General features: G+C 43.3%; 2 protein-coding genes across 2 annotated transcripts in view; both read left to right on the forward strand.

Moving 5' to 3' along the window:
• Positions 1-1,356: 1,356 nt before the first annotated feature.
• LOC114448972 (pituitary tumor-transforming gene 1 protein-interacting protein-like) lies at positions 1,357-8,269 on the forward strand. Its single transcript, XM_028426257.1, has 4 exons — positions 1,357-1,602; positions 2,332-2,397; positions 6,680-6,726; positions 7,637-8,269. Exons 1-4 carry the CDS (start codon positions 1,517-1,519, stop codon positions 7,684-7,686), a joined length of 249 nt encoding a protein of 82 aa, XP_028282058.1. The 5' UTR covers positions 1,357-1,516; the 3' UTR covers positions 7,687-8,269.
• Positions 8,270-11,070: 2,801 nt separating this feature from the next.
• The window catches only part of cdk14 (cyclin dependent kinase 14), a 140,188-nt gene continuing 130,142 nt past the window's right edge, over positions 11,071-21,116 (forward strand). Inside the window, exons 1-2 of the mRNA XM_028425956.1 lie at positions 11,071-11,525; positions 18,033-18,064. Coding sequence (XP_028281757.1) covers positions 11,432-11,525; positions 18,033-18,064 — 126 coding nt within the window. The 5' untranslated portion in view covers positions 11,071-11,431. The remainder of the gene's footprint in view (positions 11,526-18,032; positions 18,065-21,116) is intronic.

The raw sequence follows: 21,116 nt of genomic DNA on the forward strand, positions 1-21,116 counted from the left end.
AAATGTTTATCCATTTGATCTATTCTCTGTATTTTTGCTCAAATACAGAAACATATGCCACATGTGCTGCGTTCAAAGACAGTTGTGAAACACTTAGATCCTAGTATGAAGGCATAAAGTCATTGTTTGTCGCACATGATGCGTTCAAGGACAGTTTCAGTTCAGCAGAGAGGATCGAGCTGCTGCTTCACACAGGTATAATACTGAAAACCCAACCTTCTCCTGAGGTGTCACAGTAAGTGATCAGTGCTTATTATTATTGATACATATTTAACCAAATTCAAATGATGAAACTGAATTTACCTCTGGATGGTAACTAAAGAGCTGAAAGCTGCAGGCTACAGGTAGAACAGGCTGTGGAATGTTTTAACATATTTAATATTTTTATTTGTCATAAAAATATAAAAATTACTGTTGAAACTATTGCAAGCGCCCCAGGAACGTTTGACCACTAAAGGTTTGTGTCCCAGTTTCACAGACTGCCTGCATTCGGACATGTATAGGCTCATTGGACAGGGCTTCTACAGCAAATATTATTTCAACGTATTCTGCAAGAAAAAGAAACAGTTTATACTGTAAATGTCAGCAAAATCTTTATTTTTTTTGCAAAATAATTCCGTTAATTTTAGGGTGATTATTGCTTTTTGTTTATTTTCCTGTGAATTTGTCCATTTTTTTATTTTCACAGAAAAATTCTGTTTTCTACATATTGTGACTGTAAAAAGTAAAGTGAAAAAAATGTTTCTTGATTTACAGTGATTCACTGTATTTCCTACAGTAATATGCTATTTTGCCTCTTGACTGTTGCTATTCAACAGTTTCTTACTGTAATTTCTACAGGTAGGGATGGAATGAACGACCTTTGCTAAATGAAAGCAGTGTTTCAGGATATGTGCAGAGGTGGGAGGTTCTGCTTGACAAACACTCAGTTTACGTGAGATACCAGATTGTCTGAGAGTAGTCAGCCAGAACTTGTTAGTCTCACTTCATGTTGAGGGTTGCATCCAAAGTGCCCCCCCCCCATTCTCATTCTTGCAGTATTCTGAATGCTTCCGTACCAAAGTAGTAACATCTTTCAAGAAGTGAGACATTGCTGCACCAAAGGTCAGTGAATAACCTCCACAGGAGGCAAGAATTGATGATTCATGCCTTTCTGGTTGAAGAACCCATAATTTTATATTTTATTGGATGTTTCTATTGCCTACAGTGTTTGGCATCGGAAAATACAAAACCCACCTATGGATTTGGGCCCCAGAGGGTTAAACAGCCAGGCCATAGATGGAGCAAGGCAGCTGCTTCTGGTGCTTTCCAGCTTTGAATTGTCAGAGTCCCTGACTGATTAAGCCCTGTTTGATGTCAGAGTTATGTTTTTCTCTGAAATGGAAGTGAATGGTTTCACTTTGGTGTTACAAAGTAGTGACCTGCAGTGATGCAGCTGAGGCAGCAGGTGGTGCCATTGCAACATATTTATGTGAGCTTCATATAAAGGGAGACCTGACTTCTTTACTGCAGGAATATGATCATTACTCTGGCTGTGTTGGGAGGAACAATCCTTCTCAGCATCACTGTCTGCTGCTGCTGCTGCAGGAGCCGCTCATCAAGGTAATGTGAATGACAACCTTTGAAGGTGTTTTAACTACTGAGAGTTTCGACAACTGTAGTCAGAATGTCGGTCATCTCTAAGCCCACTGTCACAACTTGAGCCTACAAGAACTACAAGAAAACTCTAAAACATCCAAAATATGTTTCTTTATGAGAATGGGAGGCCTGAACCATTGACCCGTTTAGGGAGGGTTGTGCCGAGTGCCTCTGCAGCAGCCCAGAATCCAGACTGGATCCAGCCTCTGACTGCTGTTCATGTGACGGCACCGTTTGAGCTGTGTGTGTGTGGTAATCTTATTCATTGTGCTGGAGTGAAATGAAAATGTCATGTCAGTCAATCAACTGCAGGCTGACCTGTCACTCACTGACACTGCTGTGGGTGTAGGAGTTTCTTTCATGTCTATCATCTGACTGAAAAAATGGGGACAAAGAGCATGCCTACAACTACAACCACACACACTGTCACACACGCATTCAACAAATGACTGCAGATAATCTTTTTTTCTCACCTTTTCATCGTTCAGCATCCATGAAGTTCAGGAATTACGGGAGATGATATTAAAAACTCCAGCAGGATTTGAATCACTGTAAAGCTTTTTAAAAACAGTGACCCTGAAGCTAAAGTGGCACTTTATTTTAGATGAATGTAATTTGTCACATCCAGATGAGTTGTTGTTCTTTAAACAGTTGTGACTCTGATCCTCTGTTCGTGTCTTTTTACATCTGAAGGCCTGACAGAGATGAGGAGAGATTTGCCAGGAGGAGAGAGGAGATCAAACAGCGCGCTGAAGAACGGTAAGAAGTTCACTCCAGGCCTCAGTACACACAGTGTGGAGAAGTCAGTAATGGATCAGAACTGTGTTTATTCAAATAACGGCTTTGGATGGCTGATTGTTTCTGTGAAGCTTATCTTTGGTATTCAAATGTAGTGCTCCTCCCCTCTGGGCCAAGACAGACCGACAAGGTTCAAAGTCAAGACGTGGCAAAGACATATCACTGGATTCAATTTAATAACATTGGATGGATATTTATACATTATAATATGTGATATTAAGATTAAGAATGTGTTATGATACTGATATCATACATGTTGGTCCCATGTGTAATCGGGCATATTTTCATGGCGCCACTTGCAGCAAAAATCTAGTACGTTTTCATTGGGTTGTCCATGTGGTTTATAAAAATCCTCCAGCTACAGACCCTAGACTGTAAATAAAGATGGATGGACCTTAAATGATCACCTCTCCTTTCCATCTCCCAGCTGATAGGATTTCTGAAAGAACTCCTGTGAAAGCTATAGCAGCGGAAACACACTGGGCCGGCAGACAAAACACACCTAATGTGTCCATTACAGCTGGCTGTAGAGTTTATAGTGCACGACATGGCCCCGCATCCTGTCTTTCAACTAGTTTTGGCCATTAAAATGATAAAGTCTCCACCTGGGCCTGTTTTGTCACAGATATAATGACGATGTTTCTGCAAAGCTGGGTTTTCCCCGGACGCACCACAATGCCAAGCTGGCAGATTTTACATATCCAGAGGCCATTTTAAAAAGTTTTAGTCTAGATGGAGGGATGAAATGGAGAGAAAGCTGCAGCATGCCTTGTTCAGCATCAGCTTGGGAGCTTTGTTTCATCTCTCTCTCCCTCCATAAAGCTTTGTAATGCATCTGACAAAAACAGCCTCCATGGGAGATGTCAAAATAAGAATATGAATCATATAATAATTTTACTGATAAAGAATGTTTGACAAGAAGTATCAAACAGGAATTAGATGACAGCATCATATTTGCTGTCGTGTTTTTAAGTTATGTGTTCAAGGTTACAAAATAGAAAAAGCTCCTGTAACCCTGTTCTTTCAACTAGTTTACTGTTGCTGCCGCTCAGTAAGACCTGCTTGAAATGTCCTACAGACAGCAGAGTCTGTCCCCCTCAACAAAAGGGTCTGTTGTATGTTTGGGAATCAAGCAACTGGTATGTGTGCAAGTCCATGTCCCAGGAGGAGGAGGAGGAGCTCAGTGTCCCTCTACTTGCATCCCAAAACACAAATTGGATTGTCAAGGCTGCGCAGCTGCTCTTTGGTAATGCAGTCATAAATAGAGTGGGCTACATCCTGTGGAGTATTGTCAACTGTCAGCGAAACAGTATGTTAGGCACTGAATCACACAGCAGCCTGTGTTGTAGCAGACCTAGAAGCCTCCCTCTTCATTCCCTGCTTAGTTTCTGCCTCGTCCTCTGAGGATAGCCGGGTGCTGTGTGGGTAAGCGGGGCAGTCGTGCAGAAAGACTCAGAAACTGTACTTCATCATCATCACTTGCTGTGCCGGGAACATCAGAGGCCTGGCTCTGTCTCTCTCTCTCTCTCTGTGCGTTTGAGAAAGAGCCTGCACATTGAATTATCTAACCTCTATGAGCCTTTCTCTCACGTGCTGCTTAGTGGAGTCAGGGTTTCCTGCAGAGAGCAAGATCAGATCTCTGAAGTTGGAGTTAGTGCAGTGACCTACATATAGATGCGGTTCATGTTGTGAACAGGACATTCAGAATAGATTGGGCCCATCATGGTGGAGACTACTGCAGCTAGACGCTGCTGCTTGGCCTCCTGAGAGCACAGAGCCTCTATCGTCCAAGCCCAGGCTGCCTGGGAGGATCATCAGCAGCCTCCATGTGTGATTTTGACTGATTCTTCTTTCATGTTGTTATTGTAACACACTTAAAACCAACACAGAATTCACACGTTAGCTATTCCTGTATTCCTGAAAATGTGTCTTGTAATATCCAAACTTATTTCCGGTTGCCTTCTTTTTTCCTTGTGGATGAAAAAAAAATCGGGAATATCATGGGAAAAGTGAAAATGTTGCCAGGTTATATTCCATTGAAAATATCATTATCCAGAATATCAAGTGCTTGTTGTTCTTAGCCGACGTGGTGCACATCCATCTTGCGAGTTAAATTTAGCCTTACCTGCTACCTTCACAGTGAACTTCAGATCAGTCAAGGGTTTTCTTCACTGAAGTGTTTGACTGACGTGTTCAGATGAGCATCAGTCCGTCTCTTTCTCAGCGTGTCAGATGCCTGTCTGAATAAATCTTGCTAACTTCAATCATCAGAGCGCTACCAGCATCAGAACGCTGCTTTTAAAAATGTTTTTATCACGATCATGACCTGTGCAATACCTCCAGCACAGTGATGATAACACAGCTGAAATCGTGACTAAATTACAGCACATGACATGAACAACAAATCCCATAATAATCCATGTTTTCCTTAAAACTTAACACTGACACATTTTTTTGCCTCTTGTATGTCCTGGTTGTCTCTGTCCAGTTCTTGTAACCTTATCATCTGAAGAATTTGTCTGCTCCAAATGTTCTCCTCATGGATTTGGGGATAAACTGATTGGATTTTATTGGTCAAAGGTCTCCGGTGACCTCACAGCTGTCTCAGTCTGGTGAATACGATCGATATCTTAGTGTTGCCACGAGGAAGTTTCCTCAAAATGTTACGTCAACTCACAGATAAACTAATTAGGAATTGATGGCTGAAGGTCACGGTCTCTGTCCATCAGAAGACTTGACTCCTCGTCTTGAGGAAGTTTTTTTTTTTTCAAATTGAATCAATATAATTGGTTTTTGGCTATTGGTTTTTGAGGAACAATCAGACCTCCAGCCACTTGTCTTTAGATCTGAACTCCATCCTTTGCTTGAGTTCTTCTTGGTTTCCAACTTGTTGAATGCAGTCTTATTTATGTCGGGGGTGCGTGAACCTGTCAGTCAATTAGGTGCGCACAGGCCACCAGTGAGGCGGAGGGAGGGCAGATGGCAGGCAGAGCTTACAGAGCCTGATTGCTCACAGATCACTCTAGCAATAAAACAGCAACTGATTTACACCGGCTGTTTGTGTTGAGATGAAGTGAAGTGATGCCTCTGGAGGTCCGGAGCATAAAACCTCCTCCCAGGCCTTTGTTAGCCCATTGAAAGGCTGAGCCAGGGGCTGACGGCAGGCCTGGTGCTCTGTGTGATTCACTGCCAGCTAAAATGTGGTATCACACTCCGTGACTTGCCGTTTCTTACTTGGGTGGAGATGGATAAACATTCGTTATACTGCTGTGACTTATATTGATGTTTTGTGAAAATGATACTGTAAATAAATGGACCAAAGAGCTGTGTAATAAAGTATATCAATATGGTATTGATGGCTGTATATGAGGCTATATATCATCTGATGATGTTGTAATCCTGGTCAGTGTAGCAGTGCACCATGGGACGGTTCTTGCACTTGTATATTTTTTAAGTTTTAAGTGAAAAAAGCAGAAGCAGCAGATGGACAGTGTGCATGAAACCTGCTTTTAATGCAGCTCGCTGTGTGTGTGTGACAGGTTATTTAAGTTTTAATTTGCACTTGCAGATGCAGCCCCCTCCCTGGTCCATTCACAGTAATCTTTCATTTATATTCCAATTTCCCATTTTCATCAGTGTGAGATCTAGTTTCCTGTACCTGAGCCATTCAGGGAAGGAGAGTTTTATGATATCTTAGCAACCTCCAGGGGTGAGAAATGCAGGCAGGCCACGCGGAAGTGTCAAAAACTGCAGTTTCCTCTGCGGCTCAGAAAGCAGCTTAATCCCATTGACTGCACATAAAGATGGACGAAACAGCTCCACGACTGCCAAAGTATCACACTTGCTATGTTGGAAAGGAGTCACACCCCTCTAAACTTTTTTCTGTGGCCTGGCTGCTCCACTGGCTGCTGCACTGGTTACTGCCTCCAGGGTTAACAAACAATAACTAGTTAACAAAGCCAACAAGCCATAAACCATCTCTGGGAACAGTTTATGTAAAGAGTACTTTTAGCTTGGCTCTGTGTCCTATACACTAACATGGAGGAGGTGGAGTTTATACTCCAGCCAGCCACCAGGGGGAAATCCAGATGTTCTGGCTTCACTTATAGGGAGCTGTCATATACAGCTAATGGTCGATCCCCATAGACCTCCATATTTAAATGCCCACCTTCAGAAATAAACACGTTTTCAGCCTTGTTTTAGATAAACTACATGTTTTACATATTTTTCTTCTTCTTTACAGGAAGGTGGATAGAAAGGCGCGGCACGATGAGATCCGCAGGAAGTATGGTACGTATACAGTTCCCTCTTCATCGTAGCAACATGCAGACGTCACTCATCTTCTGTACTGAGAGACTGTGATGCACTGATTTTTAACCCTTGGTCTAACACAGTGCTGTTGTCTCAGCACGTTGAGTCGGCTTCAGCTTCTCCACTGTCATTGACTTTCATTTCATTACTCGGTGCCAGCAATGCATTATTCAGAGGTACATGCTTTGTCCCCATGCAAGGTGATTCAGGTCACACACAGGTTACACTACTCCTGTCTGCTTAAATCAAATTAAGCATCATTGATCATATGCTAGTGTCAAACGTAAGTTCCCCTATGACTGTAAGAGGGATTGTACAGGTCACTGAGACTAAGGCTCGTCTGTGAACAGGAACAGATCAACAGCAAGTTTGAAATTATATTGTTAAAGTTCAACATCTAGATGAGATGAGGTGATGACACAGGTTGTCATCAGGTCAGCAGTTCATCTAGAACACTTGTTTGCAGGTAAGCAGGCGATGTTGCGTTTGATTTATCAAACAAAGGCTCTCCTGTTCTGGATGATGCAGAGTATGTTGCCTCCCACATTTATTCCACAGTGGAAAATGGTAAAGGAGTCTGAAGCTAATATTCAGACACAGGCTTAACAGAGAGGCTGCCTAAGAATTATGGAAACAGTGACTGAAGATGTAGTCGACAAGACCGACTGGAAAGATGCCACCATTTTCCAACAAGCGCTGAGCATCAGATTTGACCAGAATGATCCTTGATGGGTTTTCCAGTTGATTTTATAAGATGTGTGTCATTGAACTAATGTGTTCTACATGTGATGATCACACACTTTGGGATCGACTGAAAAACGTAGCAGAACTCAGCAGAACTTGACCCACTGCTGACTGCTGTGTCTTCACTTTGTGTCCTTGTGCGCAGGTCTGATCGGCGACTCGGACCACCCGTACAGCAAGTTCGAGAACGAGTAAAGCAGCTGCTCTGGAGGACTTCCACATATTTGAAACATACATTGTTACATACATTGTCTCACATGATGCATTCAAGGACCGTTCTCACTGTTTCTGTCTTTTAAGGAACAATAGTGTTTGGCCTGGATTCTGAAGATTAAGTCGACTTCAACCGACAAGAAGAAGACTCATATGACGACACAGGGAAAACGTTGTACATGAAACAGCAGGGATTTAAAACCATTCTGAACTAGCTGGCATGAAGAACGCTGCCAAAATACAGAGAACACAGAGATGATGAAGTCGCTCGTCTCATTGATTTCTCAGATGTCTACAAACGCTCTCTGGGGGATAGTTACTGTACCACAGCAGCTTCCTCTGCTCATGTTACCTGAAGGCTTCCATGGTCAGTTAACTTCACTGCCATCTGGTGCCTCCAGTGTGCACAGTTACCTCAGTGCTTACATTTCTAATAGTGGTGTCATCTTAAGCCTTATATTCCCATGACTCTAACAAAAATATAATCTCTGTGCTAATTATATGCTCCCGGAATTACAGATTATTGAAGATTATATAAAAATGATAGACATTGAAGCAAATCTGCTTCTCCACACCCTTCCTCTCCTACATTAACACATTAAATCCTGCTGTCATGGAGCAATGTGTGCATATAGATCTTGCACAGAGTTGTGTGTCTTTGACCTTCAGAGCACGTTGTTTGAAACCTGGCTGATTGCTGTTGCTGCTGAAGTCGAGATTATCATGTGACCTCTTGTCAGTTTCCCTCCCAATCCCAATTTTCCCACTGCTGTCTCAGGAGATCAGCATAGTTGTGTGACCTTTTGTTTCAGGTAGTCCATCAGAATCAGTCTCTTTGCCTTCCAGAAAACAGAAGCTGTATTTCTTCTTGTAGCAAACGATACAGAACTACAGCATCAGCTGTAACCATAACATGATAAACGCTCTCAGTGAAGGGTTAAACAGCACAGGCTTTCTATTTCACTCCTTAAGCTACGTTCAGACTACCAGGTTAAAGTGGTTCATATCTGATCTTGAGGTCTGTGTGGACACAAAATGATGATAAATCTGATTTTTGAATCAGACTTGAGTCTCACTTGAGGTAGATATATGATTTATGGGCACATAAAATGACTGAACAAGATGGTCGGAAAAATCTGAAGTGAGTTTTAGTGTGAATGGAACCTTTCATGGGTCTGAAACTTCTTCCTTTTTGTCCTTCAGGACAACTGTCTAAGTGCATCAGGGATGTCTCGGCAAAGACAAATGTCTGACTTTCACTAGTCACTTTCACTTAGCACCACTACCATAGCATACCATAACATGGCTGTGATGAAAGTACAGGTTATAAACTAGAATCACGTTTTCTGTCCATATTACACATGTAATGGGAAACTGGGACGATGCTGTCAGTGGAAACAGCCGTCACGTGAGGTCAGTCTTCTTCTTCTGCTTCTAATAAGGGAGATTAATGTTCGCCACATCAGAACTTTTTCACTTCATGTGTTTGAATATCGAATTTTCTGCATCAACCAAACACCGCTTCAAGCTAGGCTGAAAATGTTTCTGCAAATTCTGCTGTTTCCATCTCACTTTTCTGATGTCATACATTAAAACGTGCCTGAGAAAAGGTAGATGGAGACCCAGCTAATGTCACAGCTCCATGCCGAATGGCTGAAAACACAAAGAGGTTCACCCAGATCCACAAAAGATCATCGGAACAGGACTCAGTCTGGACTGATCTGCTGTGATGGACTCAACATGAGTCTTCTCATTAAGACCAAGCTGCACAAAACGCCCACATAGGATTTCATGATCTGGCTCCCGAATCCAGACTTTGTGCCCCTCTAGATGCTGTGCAGTATAACAACAAACGTGGCGTCCTCCAGGTCCAACACTGTCTCATCCTGTTCTATGAAATAGTCATGTAATCAGTTTTCTGTGCACATCAACATGAATCAGCCAGTTTACATTCTGAAATATCAAAAGTCATTGCTTTATGTGTGTGAGGTTCTTGACGTCTATCCCTTCCATTTTGAACAGCATAATGTTGTAGTGTTGTGCTGGCTGTGATAAACTGATACATCAGTTTTCACTGTTGCAGACACTGAAATGCGTTGGTTTAAGATTCGTGCCTGCTGCTTCTGTGTCACACAGAACAAATGATTCTAAAATATGTGACTTCTTCCACTTGGGGTGTGATGGGGCTGCCAGGTCACAGTAGAGGTACTGACCTCCACCTGCTGCCTGGCTCAGTTTTATTGAAATTATGCTATCATGTGTGAGACTTGAGATTTTCTTCTTTTTTTGGAGTTAGATGCACATAAGTCGCAGAAAGTGCTGCAAATCTCCCCCCTCTGTGGTGTACCGCACAGTGTGTGTGTGTGTGTGTGTGTGTGCCTCGTTAACAAACGCATCATAATGAAAGACCAGTTCAAGCTAATGAAGCTGCACATTCATCTCCATTATCCCTGAGCCCCAGTCAAAGTAATTAGGCGGCCGTATGAAAACATCTCAGCCCTCTGCATTCCTGAGCCACATCCAAACACATGAGACATGTTATGGTGCACACAGCACCACCAGCACTGCTGCTGCTCTTCTGCTCCGCTCCACTCTTCTTCTCTGAGCTGCTCATGCGGCTGCTGCTGTGGTGACTGCAGCACAGACATGATCAAATTGGAGGTGCCAGCCTGCATGTATGACAGAGGCGGAGAGGCTCAGCGCTGCAGGATTTAGATTATTGATGCAGAGTGTGGATATAGCTCTGATAGCTTTAATCCCACAGCTCTCTTTAATGCTATTCTAGGCTGTAATCTAATGTAAGTGATAAGATATTGTATGCTGCAGCTTCAGTTTTCAGTTCAGCAGAGGATCGAGCTGCTTCTTCACACAGGTGTAATACTGAAAACCCAAACTTCTCCTGAGGCGTCACAGTAAGTGATCAATGCTCATTATTAATATTGATACATGTTTAACCAAATGCCTCCAAACACCAAACTTCATAGAAATTCTCATTTTAATTTTAGCCTCCATTAAAAAAATAATTTTATATCTGATGTTTATAATGATCAGTTGTGTTTTTCCAAGGTGAATATGTGCTGATGGAGGAGGGGTCGCATCTCGACCTGGGTCTAGCAAAAGAGAGAGAGAGAGGTATCAGCCTCGACCAGGAGCGCCGTGAATAATCCGGTTCCCCGTGAAAATATTCCTCCTCCTGCAACACATTGCAGGGCGGCGCCAGGCGCTTTGACGGTCAGTCTCCGGGACCAATAGAAGCCCGGTGCTCCCCCGGCTGTCCTCCAATCCCCGCATCCAGGGCGGGGTCTGAGGGGTCGAAACCAGAGAGAGAATCCCAAAAATGACATCTACATTGCGGTGGAGCAGGGAGCAACTGGGACGCTGAGGAAAAAAGAAAAGAAGCTCATGTTTGTAGAGGATCTGTGCGTAAAAAGACGCAGCAGCGAAGCGCAGCGCGTTGCGCACCTTTGGATGCGTCACTTTTTCAGCCTTTTTGGAGATGTAGTTGCATTCTTGAGGAAATTTCAGTAAAACGTTTTTTTTTTCCTAAAGCAGTTGATGAGAGGAGTGAGAGCAGCTGAGGCTCCGTTTCCTGTGTTTCCCAGCGCGCTGCAGCTGGGCTGAAGAAGCCCCGCAGGGCTGAGCGAACACCGGTCCTCCTTCCTCCACCACCCCCCGCTTCTCAGCACACAGCCGCTCCGCTGGAAAAGTCAGTGGAAGAAGAAGAAGAATGTGCGACCTGATGCCAGCCTCCCAACCCGCGGAGAAAATCGGCAAAATGAAAAAGTTGAGGAGAACTTTGTCGGAGAGTTTCAGGAGTATTGGTGAGTAACGGGACGCCGTCTCCCTGTTCTGGCCCAATCCTTTGTGCGAAGTGAGAGTTGTGAAATGTCTCCAGCAGCAGCAGCAGCAGCTCGGTGTGCTGCTCCTTACCGAGGGGATGTCTGGTCACAGTTTGGGGTTAGCAGCCATGGAGAACCGACTCCTTTTGGAGGCTGAAGTTGGTCTTTGTTTGGTTTGGGTTTGTTGGCCAGTTGTGGTCCCAGTCTTCTGTCATCCCCGTGGGTTTACTGACACCATCGTTGTTTGAATCTGTGGCTCAAGATGTGCCTGACCTCAGCCAGAATCCAAGCATTTGAACCCTGTGATAGGAATAAACTGTGAAAATGAAGACATCATTTTGCAGCTATTTTATATATATTTTAGATATATTTATCATTTGAAGGCATCTGTCCACTGCAGCGTCCTCACTGTGAGGAGTGCACTGTGGATTGTTGGCATGACTTTTGAAGACATCATTTTAAACTGAACTTGTGATGATTTTTCATTGTAAAGTAAAATGTGGCCAATTGTTGCCATTTCTCATGTTATTCAAAAACACACAGTCACAGTTTACTGTGTGTTTGACGAGCAGCTCTTCATTTTATGCAGCTTTGAACTGTGCTCTCATGAAGACGCTGACATGGAGCCAAGACAAAAGATGAGATATGAATTTATCTTTGTCTGATTTGTGAGTGTAGCTTTAGTCTATATATGAGCGGATGATATTAAATGTTCCACAGAACTCTGATTTCTGTCATTTTGTCATTTTGTCCGACCAGCACTGGGTTTATCTTCACGTTTACACACAGCTGTGGACCTGGACATCATTTCCTGATTCAAGCTGTGACATGTGTCAAGGTTAATATTTTTAAATATGACTAAAAACAAAAAAAGGAAGAACGACCCAAAACTATCACAAAAATTAACCCTGAATTCACCAAAAAAAAACTTGCATTGAAACTAGCATCGATACATATGGTGTTGGTTTACACCGAGCATTATTTTTTTAATGCAGGGCAGAATTACCATCATCTGTCCGTTTACACTATAGATAGTTTATAGTCAATGTGAACATGTGTGTTTTTGTACAGAATATTTTGGCTGATTCTGATCTGGGGGGGGGGGGGGGGGGGGGGGTATGGAGATTGTATTTTTGTTACGTATAAAACATTGCTTCAGACCAACTGAATATATTCACGGATGTTTTAAGTGAATTGTTTGAGCAGATGAACAGGAAGGAGAGGACAGGAGGAAATGGGGTTTGCAGCATGATATTGGTACCTCTAATTTGAAGTAATGAGATGAAGGAGCCCACCATGTACAGGCTCAGGAGCCCAGGGGCCCCTTTAAAGTGACTTTTATCATTTATCAGATATAAAGTCCATTCAACAACAGATTCAAAAAGACTCCGAAGACATCGGGGACTCTGACCAACAGATGCAGACACCCACAAAGAGACGCAAACAACTACAAATAGCATTCCACCTGCACATGTAGGCAGCATGATGACAGGATGATGTAAAGTCTGGTTCCATTGAGTCATAATCCATCCGTAGATGATACGGAGCATATTTTAGATGAAGGCGGCCGTCAGAGCGGTGACTTCCACCTCTGTCTTCTCTCTGGAGAACACAGATTGCACTCCTGCACCAAAGTAGAAGGAGGGGTAAACTGATACTGTTTGAGTTTGTGCTCTGTATAGGACTTTACAGTCTACATGGACAAGGGATGCACAGGTTTGACTTTGAAACAGATTTCATACCACTTCCTTTGCAGATAGTCTCAGTGCCTGTTGAAGTGTGAAACACCTCCATACATCTTTAGCTGGCTCCATGTTGTTGCTCTGTGTGTTTGTTGTGAGTAGAGTCTCCTGACACACCATGTAGCGCACACTGCAAATATTGAATCGAGGTGAATGGATCAGCTCTGTTCTCTGATACCTGATCAAGCTATTTAGTCATTGTCAAGATCAACATCTGATATTAATATTGGATTAGTGCATCCCTAATTGACATACAATTGACAAAATAAATCAGTTTCCTGGCACATTTGCTTATGTAATATAAACATGGACGACACGGCAGCTACCCAAAGATGAGGCCAAAACATCTCCATTGCCCCCTGGTGGCTGGCTGCAGTACAGGTCAAACTCCACCTCCTCCATGTTTGTAAGTTGGACATGGACCCAACTGTTGGCTAGATCTAAACTGCAGCCTAATTGTCCGTCTTTATGTTCAACCTATGGTTTGTAGACCTTCAATACAAACTGTACAGATGAGGGCAGCAGTTGTTTTTTGTGTTTTTGTGTTTGTGTGCATGCACAGCTGGTGCCCTGCAGTGAGTGTTTGCACTGCAGGCATCCACACCGAGGCTTGCATTCACCTACTGAAGAAACATCTTAGTATAATATATAAATTATTATAATTATTTCTGTGTCTGAATGATACTGTAGGTCTCCCAATAAACTTAGCGGTAACGTTACTGACCCTGAGATCTTACACCAGTGTGTGTCTTCTCATGATTCTGGTGGAGTAACCTCAGTGTGTGACTCACAGAAGTCAGCACCTCTTCACACTCACCTCCATCTGTGGGTGCAAAGGGTGCACCCATCATTTCCCATTTTTCTCTTAGTCTTTTCTCTCTCTCTCACACACACACACAGACCTTTACAGGGTTAGACTGTGTGTGCGTGTATGTGGAGAATGGATAGAATGCTGCAGCCTATTGGCCATCTTTCCTCCCATCTAAATCAACACATCTGAGCATTGATCGGCTCTCGCTCTGCCGCACGGATGCTTTAATAAAGCACGTTTAAGAGCCAGCGGTATTGTTTATGCCCTTGTTGGGTCCCGGTGGACGGGGCGGTGTCACATGTCAAATGATGGCAGCGCGCAGCATAATGTATCCTGGATCTTTTTACTTAAGCAGCTTCAAGCCTGGTAAATAGATTCAGGGTTCTCAGGTGTTTTCTGAACTGAGAACTAAGCTTTGATCCTCTAAAGAGCCGTCACTTGTGAAGTGTCAGAATGACAGGGCGGGTTAAGTCTTCACCATAAAGCTCATGGGGTGCTCCTTCATCAATGCTGTAATCCAGGAAGCCCTTCCTGCTTTTCGTGCATGATGTGGTCCTTCTGGCTTCAGTGAGCCAAGACCTTCCTATGTGTATCAGCACCTCCAAATCTGAGGACAGAAAGGGTGCACTCTCCATACCAGTTTGGGGATGAGTTACTGCTTTCAAGTATCTCTGGTTCTTGTTTGAACGAATTGGAGAAGAACGGTGTGAAATCAACAGGCAGATTGGTGCGACGTCCACATTGATGCCGTCTCTGCTCCAGTGAAGAGAGGGCTGCGCTAAAAGGAAAAGGGCTCTCAATTCACCAGTCAGTCTACACCCCTACCCTCACCTATCACTTCTGAGTTAATGGGTTCCACCACAGGGGAGCCTGACTCAGCCTCAGAGATGGGGTTAGGGAGCTTGATCATCCAGGAAGCGCTTGAAACGGAGATGCTCATCCTCCATGTCAAGCGGAGCCAGTTAAGGGTGGTTTGGGCAGCTGCTTAGGATGCCCTCTGGGTCCCTCCCTGGTGAGGCATGTCTAACTGCGAGGAGGGCCCTGGGGCAGATCCAGAACATGATGGAAGGATTATTATAACCCGTAGCTGATCCTGGGAGCGCCTTGGTATCTCTCTGGATGAGCTGGAGGAGGTGGTTTGGGCAGAGGGAGCTCTTGGCTTCCCTGCTTAGGGCTGCTGCGGAAGAAAATGGATGACGTGACGTCACCCACAGAGCGGTTTTGAGTCACTGTGGGTAGCTCTGACTGCTGCACCTGAGTCCATGTAATCCAAATATGGCAGCAAACTCTGAAGCAGGAGAAGAAGAAATGAATTCTAATAAAGGAAAACCATATTAAAGTATAGCTTTTTTTATTTAACCTTATATTTTTTACATTTTGGATGAATCCATGCATTGACGTCTATTAGCAGTGGTGTCTCCTCCCTCTCTAGTCCCAATAAGGTGCCCTTGAGCAAGGCAATTAACCCCCAACAGCTGCTCAGTAGCCTGCTGAACAGTGAGGCTGCAGCTCAGAGATTTTAATGTGTGATTAAGAATACAGTGTCTCTTAAGTTTGTGCACACACACACACACACACACATTTTCACATTTTGTTCAACGGGACCACCAAATAACACACAGTGGGGATAGTTAATGAGGTAATTACTGCACTGTTCATTAGTAGAAATGGTGACAAAAATATACATATGTGCATCGTTCTTGATGGTTGTCTTGATGGTTGGTGATCCCATCAGGGCCCCGTTCTACCTAACTAGATTGTGACAGTGGCTCTGTGGATGAGTAAAGATGGCATCTATCTAACAATATTTGAGCTATAAATATACCTCATCAAAGTTTTATTGTACAAATACAGGCTTTAAAGTTGTGTTTGAATTTATCGCTCTGCACATCTCAGATTTTTAAATTTAGCAGTGAAAACACCTTCAAGGGCGCGCTCTTTGTCTGAGAGATCAAAAGGAGAATTCCTGTAATGAAGTGGAAGGTGTAGCTGCTCAGTAATGAGGTATTCCGTGGTTCTCTGGTTGTAGTCTGCTGGTTATTGATAAACTGTCTCCCTCCTCCTTTCAGCTTTTGGCAGATACTCCTTTGGAATTAAATGTAGCATCAAGTGTCCTTGCACTAAACAGTTCTAACGGTTTAAATGTAAACCTTTAACCTCCAGAGCTTTATTTTAAAGGGATATTAAAATCATAAATAAATACTGGAGCTGCCTGCACCTGCTTCAGCTGTGAGACCAGGCCTCTCCTCGACTTTTTGCGCAGTGAGGCTGCTCTGTTCTGTAAAATCTTTCCTGCTGCTGTCATGACCTTTAAACAGACAGGCTAGGACGGAGGGCTCATTAAAGCAAGGTAAATGCAGCCATTAACCATGCAGGTTCAGGTACAGGCTATGCTGCGGCTGCCTTACTCCAGCAGCAGCAGCTGACCAGGATGTTAGCCTGTTGGGTCAAGAGCAAAGTGTATGTCGGTATTAGGTATTTAGCCATCAGATATCGGCCTATATGCTAATATCAATCAGCAATGATCTGTGTGCAGGTGAGCAGGAGCCAAAGCTCCATTGTCTCCTCCTGCAGACTAATCCATTGTATGGAGTGTGGATTTGTAGCTGTGATGCTGCTGCTGCTGTCTGGAGTGCCTCGTCTATGGGGAATGTGTGTGTACTGACCCTCCGAGGAGGAAGAGGAGGAAGCGGCAGCGCTTTAACGGCTCAGTGGCTGGGCTGACGATGCTTCCAAACACTCACTCTGACATAAATAAGTCATTTTTTTAGCAGGAAGTAGCACCCCCCCCCCCCATCTGTATTGCCTGTCTTTCTTATTAGACACAAACATCATCATCATCATGAGGATTTAATAACCACAAAGACTTGATTTAAGCTATTAATAATACTCCTCCAGCTCCTTGTGCTGTGTGAGTGATTTAGAAATCAAAGCTGCAGAAACAGTACGCAGTGTTGCCCCCCCCCTCTCATAAATATGAAGGAATATTGATGTCAGATGCAATAATGTCTTCCACTGAAATTAACACAATGAACTCAGTCGATTGTCAGTGTGGATGTAGATGTAACAAATAATAAATCCACTCTGTTCTAACAATAAATCAGTTGTGATGCCATTATTATGTTTTTTTCATACAGACTCTAGGATCTAGTTTTTACTTCTCAGTGCCCATCATGTCTGTATTTGGCTTGCACCTCTTTATAAGAGGCCCCAAAAATTTCCATAAAGTTTGTTTCATTTCATGAAATGTTACACATGCACGGGTCTAAACAGATGTTTTCTACTCATATAAATAAATAAATCAGTTCCTTTGTAGGTAGCAGATCTCATATTGGACGGGGTCAGACTAATCACTGCTGCAAATGATGTCTTCTGTTTTTTGCAGCCTCATCTATCACACGTTGTTCCTCATTATTTGCTTATATCAATACATTGACATGCATCTTCAAGACTGTGGAATGTTCTTTTAATGTTAATATAGCAAGTCGAAAATCCAAAATGTCAAATGTAGTCAGTGGCCATTGATTTGTTTCTGTCTGCTAGCACATTGAGCAGCTAATTAACAGCTAATTGGCAGAAAAAACCCTCCATTAGTGTTTGATTTCTCCGTGTCCACCCTCCATTAAGCCTACAGCTGACTTGTAGAGGTCTTCTATATACACATTAATCACCCTTACATCCCATAATTAAGAGTTTCAGAAATGATATCTGTGCTTTTCAGCCTGAGATGCTAAGGCTAGCTTTACTTATAAAGCAGAAGAAAAGTGAGTTGTCACCAGGACTCCCCTTTCAGCTCAGCCTCCACTTACGCTGCTTTAATGAGCGCAGGATGAATTCAGATCGCTCTGTGCGGCGCCGAGCGTTAGACTGTTTACTTTGCTTCTTTCTTCAAAACATGTCAGTGTCTGATCCCGTCTCCCTTTCTTCTGTTCGCAGCTTTCAAGAAAGAGGACAGCGGCTTTGATGAGGTAGGTTAAAAACAAGTGAATCTCAGGGAGCTTGTTGTGACACCACTGGCCTAGTTTCAGAGGTTTTTTTTTTTATTTTATATTTTGTCAAGGTCTCACTGGCCAGGTGTTGTCAGGAGGGTCTGCATTGCAGTTGATGCTGTTGTAGCCGGGGTGCACATGCTGTGTAATATATTCATATGTGAAGCTCTCATCTCTGAGACATCCCTCAGGGTCGTTCACCATCACAGGGCTCCTCTGGCCTGCCAAATAATGCACCAGCTCAGAGTCTCTCTGCATGGGCAGGACAACCAGTCCTCACTTCAGTGAGCATCTTAAAGCCATCGTCACTGTGTTCACCGCTAAAGTGAAACCTCATTTTCATCATGTGGCACTTCTGTAAAGCTGTGAGCTCCACGTGGAACGGAGAGCGCTGCGTCATCCAGTTCCTATCTCGTCCTGTAGATTCTCAGTAAAGGTGCAGAAACGGTGGCTCGGCCTTGTTTTCCAGGCCTGTATCGATTCCTCTCACGCCCTCCTTCACTTTGCTGTTGTAGGCAGCTGGCTGATGAGCCAGTCGATAGGTCTGGGATGCTGGGATGGTGTGTTTGCACTGACAAGGAAACCTTGCTTGGCTGCTCCTTTGAGTTAAAGTCACAGTGACTGTTGGGCACCTGCTGTAGGAGGCTACCTGAGGCTGTGTCTTTGTTCACCTCACCTCACGCACTGTTTCTAATCTTTGGAGCGTTTCCAAGCTATTGTCTGCAGTGGCATCGCTTAATGAATAAGTGATAAGACGGTAGCATGCTCTGCGATGATGTGGCAGATAGGTTGGGGGCTGCTGCAGGTGGCAGCAGCCCCCAACTGGATGGACTGGATGGAAAGGCTGTTTTCTGTGTTGATAAATTTAGCATATGAATTATATGTGAAAGCAGCGATAATGTTTGCTAAGTCAATGAGAAATATGTTCATTTAAGGGCTATCAATTGTCATAAATGAACTGCCCTGCACAAAAATGTACATTAAATGGCCTCAGATGGTCCCATCCCATCACCCAACCCCCCCTCCAGCCATGGCAGTATGTTACCATGGAAACACATCAGCATCAAAATAATGACATTGGGTTATGTTGGATGAGAAAAATGCATAAAAACACCCCCCCCCCACCTTCAAAAGTCTGTTAGTGGAGACCAAATATGGAAAACAAGCCCACATCCCATGGATCTTCCGACTGAAAACAAGTCGGGGTTTCAACCTTTGATATTTTTAAAACATCCCCAGAGTGAGTGAGTGTTATTTCTGCGATGCCGTTCCACTATGGCTGGTTTTTAGTGCTGTGTGTGGGAACAAAGGGGGCTGAGCTATAGCAGAGGACGTCTGTGTGGAGTCACGCAGTGCAGAAGCTCACGGGGCTCACTGCGAACTTTAATTCAAGTGGGAATACGCAGTATGTTTGCAGCAGTCTAAGTCACCGTGACACCAAACCAAGACATGTTTAATACATGAAAAAGGCAAAGATTTAGGCAGAGATATGATATGATCATGATCATATTATCTAGTATGTAGTATGCACCAATCACTAAGGCAAATTCCTAGTAATGTGAACCCCCTTCACTTACATGGCAATAAACATGATTCTGATTCTGATTCTGATTCTGATTCTGATCTATCTATATATTTAATTTCAATTAATTAAATTGTGAATATAAGGTAAATGGTTAAGAATAATTCCTGACAAGTCACAGTTTTGTTTAGTCCGTCATATTGCTGTAATAAATAATTAAAATATTCGCCCTTGGAGAAGCTGAAGCTCAGGAATATTAAAATGATTCAACTACTTATCTATTGCACAGATAGTTGCAGATTAAACCTGTCCTTGCTGTTACTGTAAGCTTTCCATCAGTCGAGGTTGTGTTTAACGCTGAGGAACTGACAGAACAGCGTGATGATGTATGTGTTAAAATACTAACATGAGAGTAAAGTCACAGCAGGCGAATGGAGCTCTGATACATGAACAGATAAACAGTTTATAATGAAACCTGCAGTTCATTGTGTATAAGCGTTCAGGTGAATTCATCTCTTCCTGGTCTGTAACACTCCACTCATCCGTTGGTGTCCAGCATGACTGATGATGGGGCAGCCAGGAATGCTCGGCTGCGAGTCGTTCCCAGCCCGTCCGAAGAAACCTTTATTATTGTTGGCAGAGAGACGCGAGAGCTCAGATATCACTTATATCAGGCAGCGGGCCTGTTTGTCAAGTCTCCTGCGATTATTTGTTCAAGAAGATATATCCCGTGTTCGTGTTTAGAAAAGGGGACGTTTGTGGTGAGGCAGACCGTTTCTAGAAGTCGTGCCATGGGAATTAGCTCGGGCCCATCGCTATAAATGGGCCCTGCTGCTAAAGAAGAATGTAAAGAATCTGAGAGGAGGAGAAGACTCCTTCCTGTTCTGCAACATGCTGTTTGTAAGAAAGAGAAGCAGAAAGCTGCAGTGTGGGAGTTTGGCTTTTTAATTAGTGTTCTTAATTAGAACATTCTGTCAATATGTGCAAAGCCAGCAAAACCAAACAATCACTAGCAAAGCGGATGTTCTTATAGAGTTCGAGCTGGAATCGTTTTCCATCTGTATAGAGCAGTGATGGAGGAAGTACTGACGCTTGGTACTTAAGTAAAAGTAGAAGTGCTACATCAACAAGGCTACTTAAGTAAAAGTCTTAAGTACTTTTAAATGTACTTAAAGTATTCAAAGTAAAAGTACTCACACACTGAATATATATTATTGATATCCAAAGGATCGGAACAGGTTAAAATAATCAAAGAAATCATCTTAAATGAAAATGGACCATGCGTAGTTAATGTACATGTTCAGTCCAGAAGCCGCTATGGACAGGTCTGTGTGTCATGAGGCAGGCTGTGGGCATCAAGTGAACAGAGAGGCTGCTGATAACAAACAGGCATTCAGCATGTTTACTGTGTCAGTGTTCCTGTTCCATGTTATGACTCATGTTAATCAGACATTAATGGATGGACCTGTGTTAGCAGACAGCAGCTAACTAGTTAGCTAACTGAGCCAG

Source organism: Parambassis ranga, chromosome 16 (assembly GCF_900634625.1).
Source record: "Parambassis ranga chromosome 16, fParRan2.1, whole genome shotgun sequence".
Taxonomy (NCBI): Eukaryota; Metazoa; Chordata; class Actinopteri; family Ambassidae; genus Parambassis; species Parambassis ranga.